The sequence below is a fragment of the Leopardus geoffroyi genome, chromosome A2 (genome assembly GCF_018350155.1).
Source record: "Leopardus geoffroyi isolate Oge1 chromosome A2, O.geoffroyi_Oge1_pat1.0, whole genome shotgun sequence".
In the NCBI taxonomy this organism is placed as follows: Eukaryota; Metazoa; Chordata; class Mammalia; order Carnivora; family Felidae; genus Leopardus; species Leopardus geoffroyi.
The window spans coordinates 796,201-824,125 of NC_059331.1; the positions used below are offsets into that span (position 1 = coordinate 796,201).

Genomic DNA, 27,925 nt, shown 5'->3' on the forward strand with positions numbered 1-27,925 from the left:
ACAGCCTGCTTCCGATTCTGTCTCTCTGCCCCTTCCCCGCTGGCACTCTGTATCTCTCTCTCTCTCAAAAATAAACGTAAAAAAATAAATAAATAAAACAAATAGTGACAATGCTAAATTTTATGTTATGTGTATTTTACAATAAAAAAGGGACCCAAACCATATTTTGTGTCTTCAATATGCACATTTTCATAGGAGTAAATTCAGAAGTGTCCACGTACCCATTTTTGTCACAGCATTTGCTATGGGGTGGGAGGGAGGAAATGAGTCAGAAAGGAGGGAAAAATCCAGCTGGCTAGTTCAGTTTAAAAAGATAGGAAGCAAACGTAACACTAACATATATTTGTTCCAGTGGCAGATACGTGGGTCTTAGTTATTTTATTCCTGGTTGGTGTCTGTACTTTTAATGTTTTTGTTGTAGTTTTTAATTAGGGTCCAAACCTAATGTGGGGCTTGAACTCTCAAACCTGAGTTCAAGGGTCCCATGTTCTACCAACCAAGCCAGTTGGGCACCCCAGTGTCTGTATTTTTAAAAATATATTATTTTCAAAAGTTTGTGTCTGGCTTCCTTCATTTAACCACTTGCTGTGTATTTCATTCATGCCCTTCATGGTTTATTTATCCAGATACCAGTAGATGGACATGTGGGGTTTTTTTTTTTTTCTTCAAGTTTTCTGATTTTATTTTTATTTTTTTTAATTTTAATTTTTTTTTTCAACGTTTATTTATTTTTGGGACAGAGAGAGACAGAGCATGAACGGGGGAGGGGCAGAGAGAGAGGGAGACACAGAATCGGAAACAGGCTCCAGGCTCTGAGCCATCAGCCCAGAGCCCGACGCGGGGCTCGAACTCACGGACCGCGAGATCGTGACCTGGCTGAAGTCGGACGCTTAACCGACTGCGCCACCCAGGCGCCCCAAGTTTTCTGATTTTAATAGCAGACTGTTAGCTTCCTGGGACATCTCTGTGCACACAGTGGGGCCAGCATTTGGGGGATAAATTCCTCAAAGTGGGGTTGTGGAGCTGGCCCCATTGGAAGGACAATGCCACCCTGCCTCTCATGTTTGCTTTCCCGTCACCTGTCCCCAGTGCACTCATGTCCACATGTCTTGGATATGTCCGTCCAGCTCCCCAGGGACCCCACAATGGGCTACCGGTCCCTGCCAAGTGCTACTGATTTCTTTCGACCTGCAAAAAAGCAAAGCAAAGCAAAGCAAAACAAAAACCGCGCACGAGGACAGTTCCCAGGTGGGGGACACAACGCCTGCCTGATGCTACCTGGGACCACGCACTCATTTCTCTCCTGCTGGCCTCCCTCTCCCATCTGCAAATGGGGACTGAGCTACTCCAAGCGGGTGACTACTGAAATTGACACCGATGCCCACATGCCTTGCAAACTATAAAGTGGGCGAGATGAAGTTGTATTTTAAACGTTTTGTTTTGTACCGTTTGCCTGCGACCTAGTTCCTTCACTCCTTCCATTCACTTAATTTTACGACGACGAGTAAGGGAACTTATGGCAGGCGGGGAGTAAGCGGAGTCCCGCGGCACAGGTCACCCGAACGACCCGACTGTCCCCAGCGCCCGTGGTCGCGCGCCGGGCGCCCAGCTCCGGGCTGCAGGGCCGTCCTGCGGGGCGCTCACGGGCGTGCCCGGCGTCCACCCGCGGTTCCATCTGCGGACGGGGCCCGGCGGGCCCTCCCACCCACCCACCGTCACCGCGGTCTTGCCGACAGCCACCGCTGCAGCCGCCATCCCCTCCGGGGAGACGAGTTCCGGGAAGTAGCGGAGGTGCAGGCGTGGGAAGGGGCGCCTCCACCCGGCGTGACCCCGCGCCGGGCGTGGCCTTTGCCCACTGTTGACCCCGCGCGCCACTTCCGACCTGAACTCAAACAAGGAAGCCAAGCCGCGCCTGCGCCCCGCGGTGCCTAGCTCGGAGCGCCTAAGCGTGAACGCGCACGCACGCAGCACGCAGCACGCACGCGGCTCGGCCCGCGAGCCCCCCTCCGCGGGGTGGTGCCGACGCCGGCGCGGGGGGGACTCCACTTCCCAGAACACCCTGCGGCGACGCCGAGAGCCGAGGAGGACCAAGGCCGCCGCGCGGTGGTGGCTACCGCACGCAAGGCACGCACGCAGGAACGCACGCACTTAGGCGGGCGCACCCCTGGCCCCGCCCCCGGAGGCCCCGTGCGGGAGCGCGCCCGGGCGTGCGCAGGGCGGCGGCGCGGGCGCGGTGGCGCGCGGTGACCGTTGGCGCTGAGGGGAGGAGGCAGCGCGGCCGCCGCCGTTGCGCAGATCCGGGCCGCGGCTGTGGGGAGGGCGCCGGGGCCGGTGACCTTCCGGAGGCGGGAGCGAGCCAGGGGGCCCGGGACGCCGAGCGCCGCCGCCATGAACAACTCGGGCGCTGACGAGATCGGGTGAGGACGCGCCGGCCTGCGCCGTCGCCGCCCAGACGCCGCCCCGGCCCCCGTCAAGGTCACGCCGCCGGGCCGCGCTGGGGCCCGGTGGCCTGGGGGTCCGCGCACCCGGGACGCGGCGAGGGGGGGGGTGGCGAGCGGGATCCTGGGAGTCCGGCGTCCCGCCGCTTCCTGGCCAGGGCGCCCCTGGGAGGGTCGGGGGGGACCCCGCTGCTTCCTGCCTGAGGTGGACTCGGAACGGGAGCTCCCGGCGGGTGGGGGGGTGTCAGGACGTCCCCGCCGCCGCCGCCGCCGCCGCGCCCGACTTTCCCGCTGGGGGATCGGACGCGGGAAACTGGGGATCTGGGTCGTCTCGTCCGCCCCCCGCGCCTGGATTTTTTGCTGGGGGACCCGGAACGGGGCTCTGGGAGCGTCCGCAGGGGCCCCGCTGCTTCCTGGCCGAGCGGGACCCGCAACGGGAGCTCCGGAGGGGTCTGGGGCGCCTTGTCTTCCGCCTCGCTTGCACTTCCCGGTGGCGGAGCCCGAGCGGAAACGGGAGGGTTCTGGGGCGCCCGGGGCTCCCCCCCCCCCCCCCAGCCCGCGCACCAACTTGGCGGGTCGGCGCACGTGGCGGGCCCGGCCCCGGAGTGCCAGTTCTGCCGCCGCGCAGAACTTGTTCCAGCCGGGACTCGGGGTGGCGGCTCGCCCCGTTTCCGCTCTTGGCCCCTTCCCGAAGTGCTAAGAACGCGGAAGGTTCGCAGACCGAGGGCTCGGGGGCGAAGGTCACCGGGGGGGGGGGGGCGGTCGGGGCCGGAGCCCTCGGCAGCAGCGTGTCCGTCTCCGAGCGCCCGCGCCATCTGATGGGTCTGCAGCTGGAGCCCCTTGCGGCTCGCGCCCCGCGACAGACGTGCCGGGTGGTGGACAGCAGAGGCCCGCTTCCCGGGGCCTCTGCTTGAGCAGCTACTAGTGGGGAGTTCGTGTCGCAATTACAGCCCGTGTGATGCTCACGCGGCCCGGAGCGGAGCCCGAGATCCCCGAGGGGCTCGGAAATCCATTTCTGTCCTAGTTCGGGGCTCGGACTGGTTTTCTTTGCAGACACTGGCTCCTGCCCGGCCGGCGTGGTTTTTCGGTTACATTTCTCCGGCGGCCCCGGGGCGGGTGTGCGTGTCCCCACGGCCGGAGCTTTGAAGAGGCGCGGGTTTGTGGTCAAGCGCTGGGTTCGGTAAGTCCTTGTGCGGCCTCCAGGTCCAGGTTACAGGGGCGGACGTGACAGGCATGTTGTGCCCCCCCCCCCCCCCAAGCACCGCAGCGGCCCAGGAGGGAGACCCTTAGCTCCCCGCTGAGCTTGTCGGGGGGGGGGGGGGGGGGGGGCCTGGACACCTGTGTTCTTCGGGTCCACGTAGGTGGTGGTAGGTGGGGGGGGGTCGCAGTGTGTCCGACTGGAAACCAGGGAACAGGGACACCGTGCTCCAGAGATGGGGCAGAGTCTGACGCAAGAGAGTGTGCACCTGTCACCTCCCCATGGCCGTGGCCTTCCAGAGCGCTGCCCAAAGTGCGGGGTCCCTCACAAGGGCCAGCGGCGGTTAGGAGGGAAGGGAGCCTGGACGCCCCGAGACCTGCCCTCGGGTGTGCTGCCAGGGCCCGAGCCCGGGTCTGCCGAGGCCGTGGAGCTGGCGGTGGGGCCGGGGGCCAGTGGGCCTGGTTCCCTTCCCCTCTCCCCTCGAAAACCCACCCCGATCGCCCACCTTTGAAAGGTGTCAAGACAGGGGTCCCCAAAATCTCTTTGTGTTTTGCAAGTGGAAATCTGTTGCCAGGAAGTATCGATCGGTCTCTTTTCCCAGAGTATGCTTGTCTACTCCGTCCAGTGGGGTTTCGGGGTCTGCTTTGGTCTCCTTGCCATCACATCCCGCGGCGGGGGGGGGTGGGTGGGTGTCCCTTGGGCCCCCTGACGAGCCCTGATGCCGTTTCCCGTGAGGGGACCGCACCTGCCTGCTTTGGGGTGGTTCCCACGCAGGAGCTCCTCTTGTGCCTAGAGCCAGGTGATGGTGATGGCAGATGTGACCGGGACGTGACAGGTCTGAGTGATGTCCTGTGAGCTGCATCTTCATCTCCAGTCTCCTCTGCTCTGGTCTTTGGCCAGCCTCGTACTGGGGGAGCTCTTGGTAGGTGGGAAGGGCTTGCTCCCCCTTTGCTAACAGGAGCCCCGTGTGTGGGGCGCCCACCAGCGTATGAATGTACTCGTGAGTTTGAGTCTTCAACGAAAGACAGCCCCACCAGGTGGTGACCGTACCTGAGCTGGCTCAGGTTCCTCTGAAGCGAAGGCTGTGGGGAGAGAGGAAGCTGGTGAGAACCGGGGTCCCGACTGTCCCAATCAGCCAGACCAGAGGGAGGGCCGGGTCTCGAGGGCAGAGGGGTGATAGGAGCAGCAGCGTCACGTGTGGCCACATGGAGCAGATGTGTGACGGGCTGATAGCCTCCCTTCTGAGCCAGGGACCCGGGGACGGACGCTCACCTTGCTGGGGGTGGCACTGAGCCCTCGTTCCCCTGCCGTAACCTCAGGAAGTTGGTTTCGTGGAGGGTCTCGCGATTCTGACTCTGGAACCGGTGCGGGCACAAGGCTTCAGGGACCCCGAAGGCGCCTGGGATCTTGTGGGTGCTCGTGAGCGCTCGGCAGGGGTCGGTTCCTGTTAGGACAGAGCCCGCTCGTGTGGTGGAACTGGAGAGTGGTCCGGGGAGGATTTCATCTGGTGCGTGTCTTACTAGTAGGACGGGGCCAACTGGACACTCTCAAGGGGAGAGTCTGTGGGAGAGGACTGACTCCAGGGAGAGAAGGCAAAGTGGCGTCCGGGTCACTTTGAGAGGTGGTGCGGGCAGGCAGCGGGAGGCCGAGGCCGCTGGAGCCAGAAGCACAGAAAGTGGGTGACCCCAGCTGCCCCAGCAGCCCAGTGATCCTCTGAGTGCTGGCAGGATGGGGCCAGAGGCCTGGGCCTTGAGGGGCAGGGACTCGTTAACTACCCGCTTTCACTAGCGCCTGGGAGGTGGGAAGAGTCCTGATGGTCTGGTCAGAGAGGTCGTGCTCGGGGAGGGGGCCATTTCTTGCAACGTAGGGGCGGCGAGACCTGAACGGGTGGAGGGTAGAGATGCTCCCACTGGCATTTTGGAGCTGTTCTGGGACAGGGTTTCTCCCCAGCCCTGCTGCCATTTGGGGCATCCTGGGCACCGCGGGGGCGAGCAGCATCCCTGGCCCCCACGCACTCAGTCCCAGGAGCACCCCTGCTTGTGATCATCTCAGACGTCCCCAGATATTGCGCAGTGTCACCTGGGGGCAAGATCACTCTAAGTGAGACACCTGTTTGATGTCTACTCTTTTCAGCCTGGTTCCCAGTGTGTCCCTGCCACTTGTTCCCCTGGTTTAGCTCTCGTTTCCCGCAGTGGGAACTAGTCTGACGCCTGTAGAGGGGGTCATGGTGTTGGGAGACTCTGGTCGAGTTCGTTCTGTTTTCAGGGTTCGCATCTGGTCGAGCACCTTGACCGGTGGTGCGCCCTCCTCCCAAGCAGAAACTCACCCAGAGTACCTCACCAGTGACACCCTTCCGAGAGCACCTGCTGGGAGCTGGGCCCGAACTTTGTCCCCCAGGTCCAGCCCTTTCCTCTGCAGGGCAGACCGAGGTTTAGAAGGGCAGGGGACTTGCCCAGGGACCCCTAAGACGAGCCAGAGCTGGGAGTCCCGTGCTCTTGGTGAGCCAGGAGAGCCCTTGTAGGGAATGGCAGGGATCGGGGCCAGGCCCAAATGTGTACATTTTGTCCCTCAGTGAGGTGGTGCTGTCGTCACAGGGTGACTGTCTCCACCACAGTGTCACACCCTGTCAGAATTGCGAGTAGCGTTTTCAGCAGGAGGTCACTTGTTTGAGGCTCTTGCTGGGTACCAGGGTGTGTGGCGGGGGAGGAGCTTACAGTGGAAGGCTGCAGGCGTCGGGAGTTAATGCCAGGCACGGGGGGTGTCCTGGGGTTCTCTCCTGAATGTGTCACTCGACCCCCACAGTGGTCGGGAGGGGGGGTGATCTCACTTTGCTGGCAGGAGGGAAGCCTGAGCTGCTGAGGGCAGGGCCGGCAGAGGCAGGCTCTGGGGTAAGGGCTGAGCCCCAACAGTTGCCTTCCGGGTCTTTTGTTGCAGTGGGAAGGCCAGAAGTGGGGTGGCCCCCTGGCGTCGGGGCCGGTGCTGTGTGTTCCTCCTCGGGCTGCTTCCCTCCCTATGGGGAAACAGGACATACTTAGGGACACAGGGTCCCAGTGTGACCGCACCAGAGGAGCAGGAAAGGGCGAGCATGGGCTCTGGGTTGTGTGTCTTTAAGTTGAAAGGGCTGTTGCTAAACAACCAGGATGAGTCCTGGGCCCTCTGCTTCTCGCCCTCCAGAGCTGAGCTAAGCTCTGTCGCACTGCTGCCTTACTGGTGGCTGTCTCACCAGGCCCCGTGGCACTTTCTGAAGCCTGCACGCGTGCTGCCGAGGGGCAGAGCCTGCAGTGGCTGGCCTGGGCCAGGGGAAGCTGCCGAAGATTTACTTCCTGGCAGAAACAGCACGCGGCTGCCCTAAGTACACGGAGCTGGAGCGGGGCCGTGCTCCAGAGCAGGGTTCGGTCTCAGTGGGTGGGCAAGGGGGAGAGTCCACCAGGGCCTGGTGCCCGGGTTACCCTTGCAGAGCCCCTTCCGAGAGGAGGTCAGCAGGAGGGCACGGACGGCCTCTCCCTGGCTCTCTGGGTGGTGGTATTGCCCATTCCCCCTCAAGAACCTGACTCTCGGTCACCTGGGAGAGCCAGGAGGTCCCCTTGGCCGTCTGCGGGGTTCAGGGGCTGTGGGGGGCCCCTGACTTCCCGCTTCTGCTGAGTAATGACCCTCGTGCGCTTAAGAGCAGGGAAGGGCTGGAGGGGGAACCACACAGCCGTCCGCTTCGTCTGCAGGGTCCCGTGTGTGAGCACCCGTTGACACCTGAGAGCCACACGCTGCCAGGTGAGCGTGTCTGGGCCGCCCCGGGATGGCTGCTGGGGCGAACGGTCTCACACTCGGCGCCAGGCGTGCATGCACATCCGTGTCGACCGGTCAGGGTTTTGCTGCCCGGGCAGCAGTGGAGCCGTGCCTGGCCGGGCCCGGCTGGGCCTGCTAAACGCACTGTGGTCTCTGAGGCTCAGAGGTTGGGGCTTTGTGCTGGGGCTCTAGAGGGGCCCTACGCAGGACCTTCCGGAACCTGTTGGCACCTTCTGTCTGCGGACCAGGGAAAGTATGCCCTCGGAGCAGGAGGAGAGGAAGTAGAAAGTCAGAGAGCAGCTAGTGCTGAAGCCTGGAGCTCTCTTCCCTGAGTGACCAGCTGTGCCTGTCGGGGCAGGTCCCCTAGAGCCTGCAGCCGGGAGATCTGGAGTCCTGTTGTTTCCGCAGCGAGGGACGTCTCTCGGAGCTCATGGTTTTATAGACCTTGAGCTTGCAGAACATTGCAAAATGGTCACCAAGGTCCCTAGATGCTCTTTCCCAGCCAGACTCCCCAGGCTTACATTTTGCCCCATTTGTGCGTCCCCTCCCATACTCCGCGTCCGTCTTTTGTGAAGTGTTGGGGAGTGAGCAGAGCCCTGTGTCCCTTTGTGAACAAGAATATTCTCTGAAATCAGCACAGCACAAGAAAACGAGAGCACAGCGTTGATGCCTCTTTACCGTCCGGTCCACAGGGCAGTCTAGGTTGTCAGTTGTGTGGGTGATGGTATTTCTGGTCTTCTCTCCTTAATGTCTGATTTTGAAATTTAAATAAGGGCTGGAACCAAGACTGGTCAGACGAGTTCCTTCCTTCCTTCCTAGGCCTGCCGGTGGTGAAGGATTGGGTTGCTTGGAAGGATACCTGCTTATGACCTTGCCGTTTTGGCTGGAGGCATGCTAGATAGAGGCTGGTGTGTGGCTCAGAAAGTTAGGTTTTGTTTTGTTTTGTTGAAGAATGCTCGAGGTCTCTTTTTCCTGCATGAATTTGCGTTTTCACAGCAAACCCTTGTTCGCTACTGTGTGGAAGGGGTGGGCCGGCACGCGGCTCCGAGGCGGCTCCTCCTCCGGGGTGCCAGCCGGCCTGGGGGCCTGCAGCCACTCACATCCAGCCGGGCCCTGCGAGGGCGGGCCGTCCTGAGTCCCGGCTTGCTCTGGGCAGTGCCCTGGGCCTCTGGGGAGGCCTCCCTCCCCTGGGAGCGTTTGGAGGTGGGAAGGAGCCTGGCCTGGCTCTGAAGGATACTAGGAGACACAGACTTAAGTTAATGAGGCCTAAATGGAGGCCTCCCCCTGCTGCTTGATCAGCACGTTCCCTGAAACTTGCCCCTTACGGAGCTGCCTCGGCCAGATGTGCCTGCCCGGTGCCCCCCTCCCTGGACCGTGGCGGCCGGCTTGTGGGCATTTTGAGGCTGGCACTGGGTACCTGTCTGGTGGTGGGAATGGTTTCTCACGCACCGTGCGTGAGTTGCCTGTTCTCAGAGAACAGGCCACGGTAGGAACGAGCCCAGGGCGGGCACGCGGGGGTTTGTCCTGGGGTGCAGGATGGGGCACCCTGTCTGGCAGCCCTTCTTGGTTGCTCGGGAGTGCATTTGTCTTCAACTCGCGCTCAGCTGCAGACGCCGGGACCGCGGAGCCCCGCGTCCTAGATGCGGACTGAGCCTTGGCCACCTGCTGGCATCTGAAGATCAATCAGGCGGCATCCAGGTCCCACTCTGAGGGTGACAGTGGTCATGCCCCCTTTTCCTGGGGGACGCCAGCAGCACAGAGCCGCCACCGCTGCAGTTGAAGCCCCTCCTCTGCCGAACCCGCTCTCTGGGTTCGTGGGGGGCCCTAGTGGTGCCTGAAGGGGCCTGTGGGTCTTGGAGATACGTGTGAGCTCTGCCCCAGTAAGGGCTGGAGTAGCTGTAGCACGCTGGCCTGTCCTGGGACGTGCCCCAGTGCCTCAGTTTCCAGGCCTGGCCAGCCCGGGGGCATTGGGAACAGCGGACACCACCCTGTGGCCTGTTGGCGTTCTGGACCCCGCTAGAGGTGGGGTGTGCAGAAGAGGCAGGTAGGTGATAGTGCGATTCCTCTTGAAGGTTCCAGCCTAGGCTGCCTTGGGGCGAGAAGTATGGGCCAGGGTTCCAGTACTGGGTGATCTGTGGGTCCTTGCTCACGACCACGTGGAAAATACCTGAGGCTTTAACCTAGAGCCCCCACCCCTGCTGCCGCCCTGGTTTGTTGAGTGTGCCTTCAGACCTCGGCTTCTAACTCCACGGTGTCTGCAAGAGCAGTGGGGAAGTGTGCCCCGTAGCCGCACCCCAGATCCTCTGCAGTTTGGGGGCTCCTGTTGGTGCATTTTGCGAGGTCTCGTTTTCTCACCGGTCTGGTCAGTGACGGTGTGTGGCTCTGGATGTGTCGTCTTTGCTGACGCGTCGTGACCCTCGCTCCCCGTCGTCTTGGTAGGTCTTGATGGCGTCTTTCCTGTCTACGGCTGGCAAGGCCGGGCGGTGGCCACGGTGGACACACGTCGCCACGATCACATGGCACATGTAGGCACGTCTCCACCAGCTTCTCGTGGATTGCCATCTGAGGAGGGGGCAGGTGGCTGACACGTTTGAGGCAAGGACTGTCTTGACCCTGAACGTGTTCTTGTTGAATTGCAGGAAGCTCTTCGTGGGCGGTCTTGACTGGAGCACCACCCAAGGTAGGTGGCGGGGACCGCCTGTATGCCAGGCACCGTACCTCCCCTTGGTCGTGAACGCGTGTGAATTTGTGTCTAGCTCCTACTTTTGGCGGGGAAGGGTTTCTTTCCTTCTTGGTTAGCTTACTGTCTTGAATTCCGGGGAGGAGGGGCGCTGGACCGGGAGTCGTCCTGGAGTCCTGGCAGAGGTAGGGGAGGGACGTGGAGGGCAGGAGACGAGTGTGGAGGTCTGCAGGCTTGCTGGCGCAGCCGCCGAGTTCAGGCCCCGTGCGGGGCCCTAAGCAGCTTGTGGTAGTCCACGCTCCCGGTGGCCGCCTGGCTCCCCTCACACTTCACTTTTCAGATTGCCTTTGGCCACTGCCGTTGTCAGTCGCACCCCCGCTAATTCACGCAGAGACGTGTGCGTCCGTGTCTAGGATCCCCAGTCCTTCCCCCGGGGCCTCCTGCCCTTTCCGTCTTCAACCACCCCTGTCCACGGATGTGCCAGTTTAAAAGTTGCTGGTTGCACTTCCCAGGTCAGCCGAAGGGCCAGGAGCACGTGTGCGTGTGTGCTTACACACTGCTGTGATACTGTGCTTAACGCCCTGGTGTGTGTGTCTGTGCTTTTGTCCCAATCTCTGAGCAGAGACTCTACGCAGCTACTTTTCCCAATATGGAGAAGTTGTAGACTGCGTGATCATGAAAGATAAAACCACCAACCAGTCTCGAGGCTTTGGGTTTGTCAAGTTTAAAGACCCAAACTGTGTGGGGACGGTGCTGGCCAGCAGACCACACACGCTGGACGGCCGAAACGTAAGTGTCCTTCCTCAGAGTCTACCCCCCAACCCCCCCCCCCCCCCCCCCGGCCCTGCTGCGCGTGGCCCCTTCAGCTGCGTCTGCCGCTGGGCTTGAGAGGTGCTCACGCCAAGGGGTGTTTTAGCGGGGTTGACTTAAGGGGTTGCAGCTCCGGGCTGAGGCTGTATGACGGAGCAGGTCGTGGACTTGGGGTGAATTGACGGGGGGCACGTGCTTGCTGGCCGTGCCGGCGCCTTTTCTGGAGGAAATAGCTTCGTGCTCACGATGGGCTCGTTTGAAACTTCTACAGATCGACCCAAAGCCATGCACACCTCGGGGGATGCAGCCGGAGAGGACACGGCCGAAGGAAGGATGGGTAAGGGGCCGGGCTGGGTGAGGTGGTCTCTCGGTGTGTCGTGTGCGTTCGTGGCCACAGTCGGAAGGAAATACACACCTCCGATCTGGTGTCTTTGCTCCTTACGATTGAGAGCAACAGAGGCCCAGTTCGGTATCTGAGCAGCCGAGGGTTGCTCGGATCCATCCAATGGCACACGTTGTTCATCTCATAGCCGAGAGAAGTGCTCTTACTAGTCTGTCTTAACGGGAGGAAAAAGACTGCTCGCACCCGTTTGTGATCCGGAACGGTCCGTTTTCTCCTCACTGGTGGTGGCTCCGCGCCTGCCCCAGGGGGGGACCCCGTGTCAGAGCGCCCTCTGCAGCTGCCCCCCACCCCCTCTGCTTGCTGGCCGTGCCTGCCCAGGTGCTGCGGCTCAGGGGCAAGGGGCCATTTGCCCGCGTCCAAGAGCCTGCTTGCCGGTTGTTCGAACAACTGAGTCAGGATCCACCAGTGTGGCGGCTCCTCAGGGATTCTCTGAGCGGCGTGTGGCCCTTGGTGCTTGGCCAACTGGAGCAGACCCTTCCTCCGTCCACTGTCACCCGTACCTCCCCTTCCACCACCCAGCAGGTCTCAGAAGACTGTCATCCAGGAAGCCTTTGTCCGAGCAGAGAGGCCTGGCCAGAGCCGGGCCGGAGGCAGAGGGCACATATCTGATCAGCATGTCTGGGCCAGGGCCCGAGAACCTGAATTTCTAGCAGAGTCCAATTGCTGCTTGTAGACAAGGGCTTCAGACCCTTGAAACAGTTTTTGTTTTCCCAATTTCCTATCAGGAAACTTTCTAGGAACTTTACAGAAAGATCGGGAGAGTAGTACGTCAGATGTATCTGTTCGCTTCATCAGTTGTTAATATTTTCCTGAAGTTGCCTGTGTTTCTGTCTCATCTCTGTATCTCCCGCTCCTAAGTTCTGGAGCGTGCAGCTCCTGTAAGCACGTCCTCCCGCAGAACACCCACCCCCACAGCGGAAGCGGCAGCCGTGGTGCCCAGGGCCACCTGTGTCCAGACGGTGCTCTCGCGGCTCTGGGCTTCTTCCACAGGTGGCTGTCCTACCTCTTGTCTTCAGACTGGAACCGAGGCCGCCACGTTCACATTCCATTTGGTTACTCGTGTTCTTTACTAAGACGGAACGGTCACGTAGGGTAACCGCATTTTGATGGCATTTGAGCCCTGTGTGGACCTGTGAGAGCTCGCCCACCCCCAGAGTTCAGTCGTGTTGTCCAGAGCGGCTAGGACGACGTAGTCTGGGAGCCCCGTGGCCAGGAAGGATGAGGGGCACGTGAGGAATGCGGTGGGGAGGCAGCCCCCTAGGAGTAGGGGCTGAGGTCTGGTCCTCCACCCGGAGTGCAACGCTTCCCTCCCAGGCGTGAGGCTGTCTGCAGAGAGGGAGGGATCGCTGGGGTCAGTTGAGGCAAGTGGCTTCTCAGTTACTGCAACTTCCCATGGTCCTCTTCGGTCACCCACTAAAAACCTGGAAAGCTGTTAGTTTTCATCATCGCGGCCACCTTGCCCTCCTGAGGCCTTGCTTTTCAGATCGTAGAGCCTTACGCTTTACAGCCGTTGTCGTTCGGAATAATTAGGCACGGAACCCACCACACGCTCCGTGCACACGCGTTGGAAATGCAGTGGTGCCCGTGCTGCCGGGTCCCTGTCACCTTGGGACTCCCTGGGAAAATGGGAAAAGTTACAATGGCTTGCCAATTGTGATTCTCTTTGGATTTAGTGGGGTTTTGGACTGTTTGGGTCTGGCTTTTCGCTGGTTCCTAAAACCAATGCCAAGTGTAGCTCACGTACGCACTGTAGAGAGGGTTGTGAGGGTTCCCTGCACGGACTGACCATTTTTTCCCTCTTGAAACAGCAGAAAGGACCCAGGAGCGACAACAGCAAATCAAATAAGATATTTGTCGGTGGGATCCCTCACAATTGCGGTGAGACAGAGCTCAGGGAATACTTCAAGAAATTCGGAGTGGTGAGTTGTTCTGGGCCGGAGCACGGCAGGGCGGGGCGGGAGTGGTGGAGCCGAGTGTCCACAGAGGTTAAGCCTGGCAGCTGTCTCCTCGGGGCCTGTGTCTTCCCCAGAGCGGGCCCGAGCCCAGGAGAGGGGATGTGCGGCTTTTCCAGGTGCACAGTCGCTCGCCAGGCCGACCTCCCGAAAGGCCCTTCCGGTCAGCTGGAGGTGCCACAGTGTAGAGTGCTAGGATAGTGTTGGGGAGAAGCAGGGGTTGGTCTGGCGGTGGGAGCCAGACTTCTGTGTCTCATCACGGGAGGAATGTTCTAGCCCAGGTCCTCAGAGCAGCCGTGCAGACCCTGCCATCTGGGAGGGCGCCGCCTCGGGCCCTGTGCTGCCCTGCTCCGGCAGCTCGCGCGTCCTGTGGGCCGCCGGGCACTCATACCCTGGCCAGGTGTCGTGAGAGATTCTTGAACCTGTCACCTGCTCGGTTTTTCCTCAGTGACAGCAGACCTTCTCCCCGGGCCGGTTCTGTCCCTGGAAGAGGCTGAAATCCATTCGAGTCTTCCTGGGGGGTTAGCATCACTTGCGCTCGGTTCTAGTAGGGCAGGCAGAAGAGGAGACGGACAGCATGCAGGCTCGTGGGGGGAGGAGGAGGGGCGTCCCAGTCACCCGAAGCAAAGGCATGGGGTCACCCCGGACCCCGACGGGCCGCACACCCTGTTGGTGGGCAGTCCCCTTGCCCTCCCTACTGCCTGTTTGTCGGGGGGGGGGGGGGGGCACCTGAGTGTGCCCAGGGCCCGGGCCCCGAACGAAGGGCGCCAGAGCATGTGGCGTCGTGCACTCAGAGAGAGAAGAGATGCCGTCCTGGTGGGCGTCTGTCAGGGAGGGCTGAGCTGAGCTGACCGGGACACGGGCCCTTCTATCCTGGCGCCTGAGCCTTTGGGCTGGTCTCTGAAGGGAAAGGCGCGCTGTGGTCCCCCCCCCACCTCCAGCTGGCGTGCGGGGCTGGGTCCCTGGTGTCCCGGTGGCTCCGCGTGAGCACTTGGGGCAGAGGTGGCCTGTGCTTCCCTGTCTCGGGTCCCATGAGTCTCGGGCGTCAAAGCCCATCGGGCCGGCCTCGGGGCCTCTGGACTTCCCCGGGGAGTGTCCGCACGCAGCCCCGAGCTGCCGTTGCCTCGGGAGTTGTGCTCGTGGCCGCCCGTGGCATCCGGATTCCCGAACACCGTCTCTCTTGCAGGTCACAGAAGTGGTCATGATCTACGACGCAGAGAAGCAGAGGCCTCGAGGTAAAAGACATGGAGTTTGTCCTTGACCTTCCCCTTCAGATGGCAAACTATCTCGCGATGAGGTGCTGGTGGTAGCAGGGTGATCTGGAGACACGGTTAAAACGTAGGCCCTTCCTGTGCAGCCCCAGCCTGTCTGCTTCCCGAGGTCAGACGTCCTAGGGTTTTTTTGCTTCGTTCTTTTGAAGTTTTTACAACTTGACATGAATTTGAACACGGTTTCTGTTTTTAAATGTGTACAGAAAGATCGGTGCTTTTTTTCAAATGGTGCGCTCGTCACTCAGGGCCGCGTCCTGCTCGGAGTCCCCCCGCCACCCCCGCCCCGCCCCGCCCCGCCCCGGCAGGCCTCATTCCATGGCGTCAGGCTAGGTCTGCCCCAGCTCGGCTTGAACGTGACTTGACTTTACTCATCCCATGCTTTTTTTTTGTTGTTTTTCTTGTTCCCTGTTCCCCTAAGACTGGGGCAGCGGGAGGAGGGTGAGGAGCTGCCTCAATGCATCCCCATGAGGTTCCTGGGGCTGGGACAGCGGGCACCCAATTTCTGTGCCCCCCCTTTTCCTTTTTTTCTTTCTTTTTTTTTCCCCCTTTTTTTCTTCTTTTCTTCTTTTTTTTTTTTTTTTTTTTTTTTTTTTTGTGGCTGCTGCTGTCTGCCCGCCCGTATGATTTGGTTCATCCACCGCTTTTGGACCGGCTGTGTGAGCTGCCCTGCCAGTCTGGGCGCCGTGCAGCCCGCGCCCCAGCCCCGTCGGAGGCCCCCCTAGCGCACTGAGCCGGCGCCGCCGCAGCATGCGCCCGCCATGCTGGAGAATAGTTTGCCATTTGAACTTCCTTCCTTCTCTTCCTCCATGATAAGTGACGTATCCTCACTTCATGTCGATTAAGCTGTTAAGTCTTAGCTTAATTTTAACGTAGACGTACATGCTTAGTGACGTACTTAAGTGTCTCATAGTGAAGTACAGTAACGTTAAGTAAGTTGTTCTCCTTTTCTCTCTGTGAATTGTTTGTGATTAACGATATCTCTTTAGATTTCTCTTCTCCAGGTGCTAAATTATATCACACAGGTACAGGCCAGTCCCGCAGTCAGAGGAGGGAACGGGCTTTGCTCCAGTGGGGTGTAAACGAAGTTTCAGTGTGTTTCTGTCCGCTTCCTCAGTGGTGATGTCGCCTCTTGACAGACAGATGCGTCCCTAGACGCCCCGCCCCGGGGCTCCTTACCCAAGACTCACCGCCTCTTGCGCTATAACGGACCACGCCAGCCCTGTGGTTGCAGACACTCCTGCACTTTGGGAAAATGTTAATTTTTAAACCTGCTGTTCATCACCCATGTTGTGTTCCACTATTTGCCTCGGGTCTTGTGAAACTTCAGGACGTGGAATCCTGAGGGCTGCTCTTAGATTCCTACCCCCTGGTCGGTCCCCTGAGGCCTGGCCCTGGGCCCAGGGAGCACACCGAGCTGCCGTGGGCTGGGGGTGCAGGCAGGAGGAGGTGGTGGGGAGAGCGCTTCGGGCTTGGCCTTGGGACCCACGTTCCCGTGGAGGCTCACGCTGCCCTCCTCCGCATCAGGCTCTGAGTCCCTGCGAGCACCCAGACCAGCACAGGGCAGCACAGGGCGGGAGCGACCGCAGGAGCCCCCAGTGGGCTGGGCGGGGGCGCCCCAGACAGCCCATCCTGCTTTCTCCTCTTCCTAGGTCTTTTCCAAGGCTCTGCCTCCTTCCTCCCTCTCTGCTCATTTAAGACACTATCCCTGTCCGTGTCCGGGGGATTCTGCATGTGTCTCACCGGGGGCAGCAAGACTCTGACACCCCCCCCCCCCCCCGGTCCCGGCCGCTGCCTCTGCTCGCCTCACACCTTCCTCTCCGGCGTCTCCCCGCTCCAGCTTCTAGCTCCCCCTGTTTGTCTTTCGTCCTCGTTCCGCTGCCGCGATTCCGCTCCTTCTCGCACGCCGTGTGCAGATTCTTGTGTGAGTGTGTGCATAGTCACGCTCGGGCACACGCGTGTGCAGACACAGAAGCCTCCTGAATCCTGGGTGTCACTCTCTTCCGGCCTCATCCAAGTTTCTGAGCTGTCTTCCCCCCCCCATCCTCTCCAGCAAGGTTTTGTCTCCGGTCCCACCTGGTCCGGCTCCAGCCACTGCAGCCTCAGAGCTCAGAGTCCCTCCTCCATCAGCTTGAGGGGCCCTGGGATTGGCCGCTCCTCCCCAACTCCCCCTCCCTGCCTGCTCTGACTCCTCAGCCCAGGCCTGGGCGGCAGGCAGCACTCCCCCCCCCTCCCCCCAGGCTCTTCCCATCAGCCCCGCCCCCGCCCCACGCCCCTCTTCTGCCCGTCCGGTCCGGCTGCCAGCCCTTCCCCTCAGCTGCCTTTTGTTCTCCGGGGTCTTCTGGCGGCTCTGTGCCGCACGCGTCCTTTTGTGCTCAGAGCAGACGGGCCCCGGGGGAGACAGTGCAGTCGACCAAGGACCAGACGTGCCACGTTAGCCGGGCGGTCACACTCACCCAGACCAACCAAACTTCGTTTATACTGCCACTTTGTCGTGTTTGGGAAACGCCAAATTTTTTTCCCGTGAAAATTCTCTCTTTGATGACACGGTGCCTCTTGCCCTTGCTGCTGACAGCAGAGTTTGACCTGCTGGAACCCGTTGTGGCCTGTATCTTTGTGTATTTTACTTGAGTAGATACGTGCAGATAGACACCTGTATACATACGTATGTTACTTCGAGAGGACTCCTTGGGCTTACCCAACAGCGTTGGATAAGCTTAGCGAGGCACTAACTGTGTAGAGACCGTACTTCTGTTTAACGCGCTAGAACGATATATGGCTGCTGTCAGCACTAGTTGCAAAGCAAATTGCAAGCCGAGGGGGAGAATCCCGGGTTTCAGAAAAGCAGACGCGCACCCACGGCACACACACCCCCCGACGGAGGCGGAGCTCTCGGCCCGCTCCCCTGCCCCGGGGGAGCACGGCGGCCCCCTCCGCCGTGCGCTCTGGCTCCGGCCCGGCGCCCGCCGTCTTACCACTCGGGCTGCCGCGCTCCGCGACGGCCCCCCCCCCCCCCCCCATGGCTCCCCCTGTGTTTCCACACGGAGCCCCGCCTGCGTCACCGCAGCCGCACACACTCGGCTTCCTGAAACCCTGGGGCGACCCCTCGGCCCGGCCCTGATACTGTTCATCACCCTGTTTTGTGTCACAACGCCCTGCTACCTTGATTCACTCTTCGTCGTTGGCTAGGTTTTGGATTTATTACTTTCGAGGACGAACAATCAGTGGACCAGGCTGTCAACATGCATTTTCACGACATCATGGGCAAAAAAGTGTGTAGTTGTAGTTTTATTTTACCTTAAGACCAAACCAAGTCTTAGGCAACTTAGGGATTTCACTGGAAACACAGATTCCTTAACGGTAAAGGGGGCTGGGTCAGTCAGTGGGGGGGGGGGGGGGGGGGCAGGGGGGGTCTGCCAAAGCTGGGGGCCCATCCTGCCCGAGGGGCTCTGCTCCCGGCACCCCTCGCTCTGGATCCCCCTGGGACCGGTGGGCGGGGTGGGCCCCGGCCAAGGGGCTCAGTCGGTGGGGGAGGGGGGGGGGTCTTGTGGGCTGGCCTCCAGTGAAATCGCAGGTTGTCTCAGGCTTGGTTTCAGTGACCACTCCTTCAGATGTCTGTCCCGCATTCCGATTGTCTCAGCCGCCCCGTAACGTGAGGGGTGGCGAACCCTTGAAAACCGATTCCGTGTGAAACCGAAAGAGACGTAAACATCCTGAAGGATTGGTTGTTTTTAATTGGGTCACTTACTGTGAAACTCCGGCCCCAAGCACATGCTCTCGGTAGTACTTACCTCCGTGCAGTCAAGTGACCTCTGGTTGTCCTGTCTTCATACTGTGTTGCTGCCACGGACGCGGGCGGCTCGGAGCTGTGGTGGGGGGTGCTCACTCAAATAAATCGCTGGTAGAAATTGTGCAGCGTGGGGTCCCTTAGCGTTAGCAGAGGCTTTGCAGGACTCCCGTCTCGGGCCTTTCAGAACCTGCTCTGTGCAGCCCGGTGGCCACGTGGGTGCCACGAAGCCGGCACTTCCTCGTTCCCTCGGCCACCAAGCCCAGGCCTGGTGACGGGGCCGTGGCTGTTTTTGTCAGTTAAGATGGCGTGCGGGGAATGAGGCACCACGGGGTCCTGCCCCTCCTGCCCCTCCTGCCCCCCGCCCCCCGCCCCAGCCCCGCAGCCCGCTCCCCGGAAGTTGATAAGCACGGCCGCGTGCGCAGCTGTGTGCATCCAAAGGAGGCTAGTGCAGGTGTTGTCGCAGGCTTAATCCCATCTGAACCAAGCGAGCACACACAAGTCTCGCTCCGACGTCCATTGAAGCTTTTAGTTCAGAATTTGCATGCAGGTCTCAAGGACGCATGCCAGTTACGAACACAAGTGCAAAGGAGTCCGCGTTCAATACTTTAAGGTACCGTGACATTTAAAACTTGGACGGAGCCTGGGCCCACTCTAGGGGCAGAAAGGCCGATAAGCGCACGGATCTGCTCCCGTCTCCAGGCGGCCGTCCCCGCCCCGGTTTTGTAGGACGCATCGGTGTCTGAGTCTGGTCTGCACGGAGCACAGAGCGGAGACTGAGGTGGCTTCTCGGTGTGGGGCTCAACTTGTACAGTAAGGTGCACACGGGCGGGAGCCCCCAGCCCTCGCCCTGTCCCCACGGCCCGACCTTCACTGGCGGGCTGGCTCCTTAGTGGGGGTCCCTCCAGTTAGAAGCAATAGGGTGAGTGACTGCACCCACGTTCCCACAGGAGGACGGCAGACGTTTTTAAACAAAAATTACGAGGGCTGCTTCGCTTTGTCAGCAGGAACCAAATTCCCCTAAGGAGGGTGCGTGAAGACTCGTTAGTTGGGAGTTCTTCGAAAGGGTCCCTTGGTCCTGCTGTCACATCGCCTTGAGCTACCGGGGATTTTGTTCCTCTCCGTGGAGTGTCCTTGGGGCCCCAGGAAGGTGGCGTTTTTGTGCCTCTGTCCCACTCCCTGTGTGTTAGACAGGAAGGGGTCTTAGGGCGCCACTGATGGAACTTTGAATACATACGCTTATTAGCTCATCAGACGATGAGACTCCAAGGAGGACTCCAAGTGGCTTTATTGCCTCTTCTCATTAAAACTTGTCATAAAAAAAAATTTTTCAAGGTTCTCAACTGCCGAGGCAGCCCTATAATTGGGGGACAGAGGCTGCGGAAGGGAGGGTGCTGTGTGGTGGCCACAGCGCCTAGTGCAGGTAGGACACTAAGGTAGGGCACCTCTGGGTCCCCGTCCCCCCACCCCCACCCCCACCCCACTGCTGTGGCTCCTGACAACACCCGACAGAGGAAGGGTCCTGGGCTGCTGACCTAACACAGTATGAAGATTGCTTACTGATTCAAATGTCCATTTTATTGCATGTTCGTTTACTTTTTTTGTTAGATGTAATGTAAGATTCTCTTTATCACATCCATTCCCTCTGACATTATTTTGAGTTAATTGAGATTCTTTAAGCGTTAGCCTGGGGAAGGTAAGTCCTTATCCTCCATTAGACATTTTAAATAAAAAACCTAAGGAAACCAACTGTGTTTCTCAGGTATGAGCTCACGGCACAGGGCAGGGCGGGTGGGCTCCGGAGAGGCCTCGTGCGTGTGGGCCCGGCTGCTCCCCGACGTGCCCCGTAGCGGCGGGCTCCTGCCACGCCGGGGCCCTTGGGAGGCCCGGGGAGAGGGCTATGACTGTCCGGGCGGTCCTGATCTCTGTGTCCCTGGGATGAGGAGGCCACCGAAGGAGAAAGCTGTCATTTTACCCTCACTGAAAGACCCCTTGTTACCCAGAACTCTTGAGGGTTCTTGGCCTTCATTCGGTGCCCCGCAGCGGGTGGGGCTTAACACGTCTTACGTTGCATCTGTTGTACCTGAGAAACATGTTTTAAGCAAAAAAAAGAAAAAAAAAATTAATTTTAAAGAAAAAGAGAATACTGGCCTAAGGTTTATAGTTAAGTTTTAGTTTTAAGTCATAATAAGATGCTAAGTGTAGTCATAAGTTATCAAGGGTGTGTCTGAAGGGAAGGGGGTCCGGGACCCTCGGCATCTCCCTAAACCACAGCTCCATTTGTCTAGGTGGAAGTTAAACGGGCCGAGCCACGCGACAGCAAAAGCCAAGCGCCGGGACAGCCAGGTGCCAGCCAGTGGGGCAGCCGGGTCGTGCCCAGTGCTGCTAATGGCTGGGCAGGCCAGCCCCCACCCACGTGGCAGCAAGGATACGGCCCACAAGGTGAGGCCCCAGCACCCACAACCGGCCGGGCCCCCAGGTGGCCGCCTCGGATTTCTGCTCGGGGGGCCGGGGTCCCAAGCCCGCGGTGTGGTGGGTCCACGAGGGCACAGGTGGTACTCCCTGCTCGTCCGGCCCCAGGGTCTCCTGCCCAGCAGGTTGGCGTGCGGGCTCCATGCTGGTCCCCGATGGCACGCGCGCCCCTAGAGGGGCACCTTCTGGTCGGCACGCAGACGGGAAAGGGGCCAGGTTCCAGGTCGTCACCTGGTCCGTGTGGAGGACGGTGGTGTGTCCGGGCCGTAGCTGAGTCCCCGTCTGTGGTTTGGGCAGATGAGTCTCAACCGTAGTTGGCAGAGGGCAGTGAGCATCTTTACTCCCAAGTACCGTGCTCTGGAGGAGGGCCTCCCAGGCCTGAGGGAGCAGTTCGATGCCTCGTGCTGACACCTTTGCTGTCCCCGGGGTCTGTGGCAGTGCCTTGGGGGTAGGGGGATGGGCAGAAGGACCTGGTGGGTTTGAGAGTCCGTCACTGTCACCATCACCTCCTCTAGTGGGCTTGGCCTGGCCCTCTCGGGGGCCCAGATAAGATAAGATGCTCTTAGGGAGACTGGGACTTTTGCCCCAGAGTCCTGTTTCCTTCACCCTCTCGGTCTGCTGCTGCTCCTTGGGCTGTCACATCCTCGTGATGGATCAGCAGAGTGGTTAAGGACAGCTTGGCAGAAGGATTGGGGTGCCTAGGGGCTCCAGGACAGGATCTGGTAGCCTCTACCCCCTTTAGTGTCCAAGGAGGGGCAGAAGGAGGTCAGGTGGGCCTGTCTGCATCCAGAGGCACCTGGCGCCCCCTCTCTGGGCTCACAGAGTCGTCTTTTAAAAAATTCTTTATTGCAAAAGAACACACAGCCCTAGAAAACCAGTTATCCCGCGTGCCCACTAGCTCGGCTGGTGGCCGGCCCGAAGCCCCCACCGCCCAGCCTGAGGTCCCACCTGTGCCTCCCAGCCCCTGATCTGTGGGTGTTCCTCCCACCCTTTCTGGTGGGTTCTGTGGAAGGGCCGGGGCCACCTGACCCAACAGGCTTCTCTTGGGAGCCCCTCCCCCACCCCGGCCCCCATCCCATAGAAGCAGGACACGAGTGGTAGCTCTTTCCCCAAACCCAGGTGCTGGAGAAGCTCTGGGGGTCACGCCTGTGCTCCCGGTCTACCACGGGCTCCTCTGACGCCTTCCTCGGGGCTGGGACATCCTGCCCTGGTGCCCACAGTGCAACAGGATGCCAGGCCCCTCGGGTGCGTTTCCAGAAGGGCTTCTCACCGGCACAGCCAGTGCTGTCAGGGGAGCGGGGCTCAGCTGACGGGCACCAACCACCCTCTCTGTTTTCCTGTTTAGGAATGTGGGTACCAGCCGGACAGGCAATCGGTAAGTCCTCGTCATGGGCAACTGAGAAGGAACAGGGTCTGAAATGGGGCGGGCCAGGGCGGCCCAGAGCCTCGTGTGCCACGCCCTTGCCCTCACCTCTGTGTCCTGTGTTACAGGTGGCTATGGACCACCCCCTGCGGGAAGAGGAGCCCCCCCACCGCCGCCACCGTTCACCTCGTACATTGTGTCCACCCCTCCCGGAGGCTTCCCCCCTCCTCAGGGCTTCCCACAGGGCTACGGTGCCCCTCCACAGTTCAGTAAGTCCTGTGGGCCCCAGGAGGGAGGCTGGGGTGCCGCGTGTCCATGCCCCTCTGCTCGGAGGGCCGTGTGGATGACACCTGTGTCGTCCAAGATGAGTGTGCCACGTCACTGGGGCGGGCCCTGCGAGTGGTCGCAGCACGGGGCCTTTGGACCTGACCTTGTAACTTGTAACAAAGCAGCAAAGGGCTAGAGGGCATACGAGCTGGAGTCTTAGTCCTCCTCTGTTCTGCTTTGTGCCCGGGCGGCTGGCGGCTGGCAGGCCTGCAAGGTTCAGTGCTCGTCCCTGGTAGGAAGGGGTGTGGCCAGGGCGCCTGGGTGGCTCAGTCGGTTGAGCATGTGACTCTCGTCCCCTCTGCCCCTCTCCCCTGTTCGTGCGTGTGTGCTGTCTCCCTGCTTCTTTTTCTCTCGGGGGTGGGGGGGGGGGAGTGTTTAAAGGAAAAAAGAAAAGGGTGTGGCCACTCCTGGTGACTGGGTCTTCAGCAGGGAAGAGACCCTCACCTGATCGAGTGTGGCTGGCCACTGCTCTTGCCCTGCGGCCCACACAGACTGTCCCCCGGTCTTCCCGTTAAGACCTTGGGCGCCCACACGTGTTCTGCTTTTGGGATGCACCACAGGCTTGGGTCAGTCACATTTTTCGGGCTCCACGGCTGCCCGTGGCCCGGACCACATCAGATTTTCTTTTTCTTTTTAATGTTTATTTATTTTTGAGAGAGAGAGAGAGAGAGAGAGAGAGACAGTGCAAGCAGGGGAGGGGCAGAGAGAAGGGGAGACACAGAATCCGAGGCAGGCTCTAGACTCTGAGCTGTCAGCAGAGAGCCCGATGTGGGGCTTGAATTCACGAACCGTGAGATCATAATCTGAGCCTAAGTCGGACGCTTAACTGACTGAGCCACCTAGGTGCCCCAGATTTTTATTTCTAACAAGAACACAGGTGGATAGAAACCGGTTTTCTAGAGCCCCCCAGGACAGAGTGTGGACAGGCATGACCCCCGCCCTCGTGAAAGGCTCACTGTGATTCTTTTTGTCTTCTCAGAGCACAGATTGTGCTTTGTTAGGCAACTGGTTTTGGTTTTTTCTTTTTTTTTTTTTTTTAATTTTTTTTTTTTCAACGTTTATTTATTTTTGGGACAGAGAGAGACAGAGCATGAACGGGGGAGGGGCAGAGAGAGAGGGAGACACAGAATCGGAAACAGGCTCCAGGCTCCGAGCCATCAGCCCAGAGCCCGACGCGGGGCTCGAACTCCCGGACCGCGAGATCGTGACCTGGCTGAAGTCGGACGCTTCACCGACTGCGCCACCCAGGCGCCCCTGGTTTTGGTTTTTTCAAGAGTGTTTCAGTGCAGTTACTCCCTGTGGAGTTCCTGTCTGACACTCGCTGTCAGAGGTGCGGTGACAGGCTGCCCCAGGCCCACCCGGGCACCCCAGCCTTCCAGACCATCGCTAGTCCGCATGCCGCCTTCTCCCAGCCGGGGCACATCCCCAGGACCTGGCCACTTGGTGCGTCTAGGCAGGAAATGGCGCGGGCAGCTCCCGTAGGCTGGGCCGCGGTCGTGCACTGGGTGTGTGTCTTCCTCTCCTGTTTGCCCGCAGGCTTTGGCTACGGGCCCCCGCCTCCACCGCCGGATCAGTTTGCCCCACCTGGGGTCCCTCCTCCACCTGCTACTCCAGGGGCAGCACCTCTGGCCTTCCCACCGCCTCCGTCTCAGGCCGCCCCCGACATGAGCAAGCCCCCGACGGCCCAGCCAGACTTCCCCTACAGCCAGTACGGTGAGTGGCTGTAACTCTCGCCTGCGCTGGAGACCTGCGTTCGAGGCCTGGGGCCGGGGATCTGGCCCCGCCACCTTCCGCCTTCCTCCCTGCCAGCGTCTGTGACGGAGGCCCGCTCTGCTGGGGCTTGTCGGAGAGCGTCCGGCAAAATGAAAAGAAGGATTTTGGTTTCCTGGGGTTTTGCTAGGGAGCTGTCTGAGAAACGCATCGCGTGAGCGGCAGGAGTCCCAGGGCCTGTGGGTTGGGGAGCCTGCGGCTGTGACCGGGCCCCCGGGAGGATGGTGCGCAAGGGCTCAGTGGGGCTCCCCCAGCAGGCACCGTTCCTTGGTGGTCTCGTTTTCCAAGTGCAGCGTGCAGGGAGGGCACCTGATGGCCACGTGGGCTCGTGGCTCTGGTCTGTGGTGGGCGCTGGCGAGGGCGTCACCATGCTTCACCGGAGGGGCTGGCCGTGGCCTAGGTGCCTCTGAGCCCCGGGGTCTACGAGGTGGTGGCCCGTGGCCTGCGTGGGAGGGGCTCGTGAGGACGGGGTTGGGCCCCGTGTCCTGGGTAGAGCAGGCCTCCATCCTGGGGCCTCCTGCCACCTCTGCGGGGCCACGCAGGCGGGCTGCCTGTCTTCGGGGGCTCCTGGGGCTCCTGTGGGAGCCATGGCTTCGGCCCACGTCTCCCCGCCTGGGGCTCTCCTGCTCCCACGTGGTTGTTCACACTGCGTTTCGCCCAAGACTGCAGTGTCCTTGCCCTCGATTGCCGTTGTCGGCCGGCTGCTCCCAGTAGCCCGGCATCGCAGCAGCTTGGCCCCTTGGCGCCGTGCCACGCCACGGTCCCTGAGTGCGTGGGTTGTCACCCCACCCCCCACCCCAGCAGAACACGTGTCCGGTGCACGAGCAGCCCCGGGCGGGGGTGTGCTGACCGCCAGCGTGGCCCCGCCCCGCCCCTCTGCCGAGGCTGCCCTGGGGTAGTCACCCTGGTCTCGTCTCTTGCCAGGCCTGGCTACCTATTCTCAAGACCCGTCAGGCTTCGGGCCCATACTTTGTTTACACTCTTATGGTCAGGCTGAGCAGTGATGTGGCCTAGGTAGGTGGCACCTTCTCATCCACGGTCCCCACTCTGCCTGTACCGGGCAGCGGGCACGGCCTCCTCTGCCGTCCTGGGCGGGGGTGGACCTGGCGGTGCCCTCTGGGACGGGGCCCTTGCCGGGGTGAGGACCTCAACTGGCCACAGCCCCGTGGGCCCTAGAGCTCTGCCTCTGCGGGCAGCAGGCGTCGGCGCCCCCTGTGCACCCTCTACTGGGGATCCGGGGGCCTTGGGGCACGCCTTCACCCCAGGTGTGCAGGCTGGTGCCGGTCCCCTTTCCAGAGTGCCTCCCACGCACTCTGAGGTCAGCTGCAGGCTCTAGGCCCTGGTCGGAGGAGGGCCCTGGCCCGCCTGGGGCAGGCTCTGTAGGCACGGTGCCGAGTCGCTTACGCCTGGCGTTGGGTTGGGCACACAGTCTTTCCTCACCCCCGTCGGTCTTAGGGAAGATCCCAGGTGGGGTCAGCTCTGCAGAGAGGACTGTCTCGGGTCTGGGCGTCACCCGGGAGGGAGGGGCCTGGGCTAGGCTTGCATTTCTTAATCGCTGGGAATTGTGCCTGAGCTCCCTGCCTGCACCCCTCCCCCCCCCCCCCACCCCCACCCAGGTGCATCACACTGAAGATTACACTTTTTAGAAACCCTCAGTCTACTGAGCCGGGCCGGGTCTTCTTAACATTTCTGAGCTCAAAGGTCTCCAGTGGCCAGGGCCCAACCCCAGGTCCTTGGGACTGGGTGGGGAGGTGAGGCCGAGGTCGGATGGGACAGGCTGTGGGGTCCTCCAAGTCTCTGAGCTGCTTTTCCTTCTGCACAGAGACCGTGGTCAGGGCCCTGCGGGGGGTCGGGACGGGCTCCGCGGGCACGGACCGCTCCCTGGCCGTTAGGGCGAGAGCTGCCATCCCGCCGCAGCTCACCGGGCTCCTTCCCTGCAGGTTACGGACAGGACTTGGCCGGCTTCGGACAGGGCTTCTCAGATCCCAGCCAGCAGCCCCCCTCGTATGGGGGCCCCTCAGTGCCGGGCTCGGGGGGCCCCCCCGCCGGCGGAAGTGGCTTTGGACGAGGTCAGAACCACAACGTGCAAGGATTCCACCCGTACCGACGCTAGCTGGCCGGCGCCGTGTGGACGTCAGGGCGGCCGAGACCCAGGATTTAAAACTTGTGAACTCGTGACAATCACAAACTTGGCAGAAAAATAGCGGCTCACCGTTGGGGGGAGGGGGGCGAGAGGCTTTTGGAGGCGGCTGTGGGTGTCTGGACTGAAGTTTTTAAACATATTTCTTTCTCTAACCCATCAGCACAATAAAACAAAGTCACTGGTTCAACAACAGGGTTTAAAAAAAATGTCTTCAGCTTTAATTCAGAACTTCAGGTTTCTTTTTCTCCTTTTTTTTTTGAAATTATTTTCCTGAGCCTTTTGTTTTACCGTATATTGTAAACTTTTATGTTAAAGAAAAAATATACATTTACAAATTGTGAGATTTTTAAGAGAAATTTTCTACGATGTATACTGGCTTATTTTTTAATTTAAAGCAGGGTTTCCGTCGGCACTGGTGGCAGTGAGGGGCGTTCCAGTGCCTCACTCCTGGCTTTGAGGGTCGGGGCTTGTTGGTCCAGAAACTCTGGGAGCTTACAGAAAAAGTCTACTGAGCGTGTTTTGTTTTTTGTTTCTTCCTTGCTTTTGTCGACTGACCTGCCTGGCAGCGCCCGCAGGTGCGCCGTGGGGGCCGCGCCCGCCCCGGCAGCAAGGACAAGGAGGCCTTGTCAGCCGCTCTCCCGCGCGCGTGGTTTCAGGGCGTCCCTACCGACCAGTTTGACCCTGGTTTGAATAAAGAGAAGTGCGTTTGGATTAGAAACCCACGTTTGTGCTTTTATTCCCTCCTTGCTGTCGGCCGTGCGTCCCTTCTGTGTCCAGGAGGAGCCCGTCCCCGCGGGAGACCTGTGCCGGCCCTCCCCGCCTCCCGGGGCTCAGGAGCCAGGCCCCACCTGCTCGAGTGGGGAGGAGTGGGGAGCCGGGGGCCTGGTGCGAGCTGCCGGCCCAGGCTCCCGGGGCGCAGCGGCCACCCGCCGAATGCCACGGGTCCGGGTGGGTGGGGGCCGTCCTGTGGCCGGGACGGGAGGCAGCGTGATGGCCCCGGCTCCTAGAGCTCAAGGACCAACGGTGGAGGTGAGGGAGGAGGGAAGCCTGAGCCGGGAGGTGGGGAGGGCTGAGCTCTGGCCAGCGTCCCACGGCGGCCACCAGGTGTCTGCCAGGCCTTTCCAGCCCTGGATATCTGGACCTTTCTGTCCCTTTTCCTGACTGCTCCTTCCCCAGTGAGAAGGGGCTGACGCTCGGCGAAGGCCCTATTTGCAGCCCCAACGGGAGGGGGAGTCCGTTGGCCTGCACACAGGGCTTCCTGCTCTGGGCCCCACTTCCTGTGGGAGTGGGGAGGGGCTCCTGGGTCTGGGGGAGGCTGGCCCCGGGGATCCGCTATGAACCAAATGGGTCAGTCCTCCCCTGTTCTGATGTGGGGGGTGTCTAAGGGCCCCTGTGACAGATCACCACCCACCTAGGGCTGAAAGCCGCTCACAAATTGTCTTTGACAGTTCTGGGCCCCAGGGATCCCCGTCTCCCACCTTTCCCGGCTTCCAGAGGCCCCTCTTCCGTTTTCACGGCCAGCAGTGCGGGGTCC

The 27,925-nt window shown here is 60.7% G+C and overlaps 2 protein-coding genes across 11 annotated transcripts in view; both read left to right on the forward strand.

Moving 5' to 3' along the window:
- The first annotated feature begins 1,876 nt into the window (after window positions 1–1,876).
- On the forward strand, window positions 1,877–27,109 carry DAZAP1 (DAZ associated protein 1). Of its 10 annotated transcripts, XM_045491243.1 has the most exons (14): window positions 2,425–3,149; window positions 3,492–3,618; window positions 10,056–10,096; window positions 10,719–10,885; window positions 11,178–11,243; window positions 13,118–13,228; window positions 14,448–14,496; window positions 17,719–17,801; window positions 20,605–20,758; window positions 22,134–22,163; window positions 22,280–22,420; window positions 24,015–24,191; window positions 25,173–25,262; window positions 26,189–26,249. In XM_045491243.1, exons 4-13 carry the CDS (start codon window positions 10,772–10,774, stop codon window positions 25,250–25,252), a joined length of 1,005 nt encoding a protein of 334 aa, XP_045347199.1. In that variant the 5' UTR covers window positions 2,425–3,149; window positions 3,492–3,618; window positions 10,056–10,096; window positions 10,719–10,771; the 3' UTR covers window positions 25,253–25,262; window positions 26,189–26,249. The 10 variants fall into 10 exon arrangements, with proteins under 10 accessions (XP_045347203.1, XP_045347204.1, XP_045347202.1 ...); XM_045491246.1 differs by lacking the exons at window positions 2,425–3,149; window positions 3,492–3,618 and adding an exon at window positions 2,189–2,417; XM_045491249.1 differs by lacking the exons at window positions 2,425–3,149; window positions 25,173–25,262 and adding an exon at window positions 2,192–2,417 and having other exon boundaries at window positions 13,121–13,228; window positions 26,189–27,109.
- Window positions 26,892–27,925, forward strand: part of APC2 (APC regulator of WNT signaling pathway 2) — a 32,846-nt gene continuing 31,812 nt past the window's right edge. Inside the window, exon 1 of the mRNA XM_045491231.1 lies at window positions 26,892–26,994. The gene's annotated coding sequence lies outside the window, so the exon portion shown is untranslated. The remainder of the gene's footprint in view (window positions 26,995–27,925) is intronic.

Coding starts and splice junctions, on each gene's coding strand:
- DAZAP1 (XM_045491244.1), top strand. CDS start 2,389: ATGAACAACTCGGGCGCTGACGAGATCGG. Junction 2,418..10,055: donor TCGGGCGCTGACGAGATCGG/GTGAGGACGCGC, acceptor GTTGAATTGCAG/GAAGCTCTTCGTGGGCGGTC. Junction 10,886..11,177: donor ACACGCTGGACGGCCGAAAC/GTAAGTGTCCTT, acceptor AAACTTCTACAG/ATCGACCCAAAGCCATGCAC.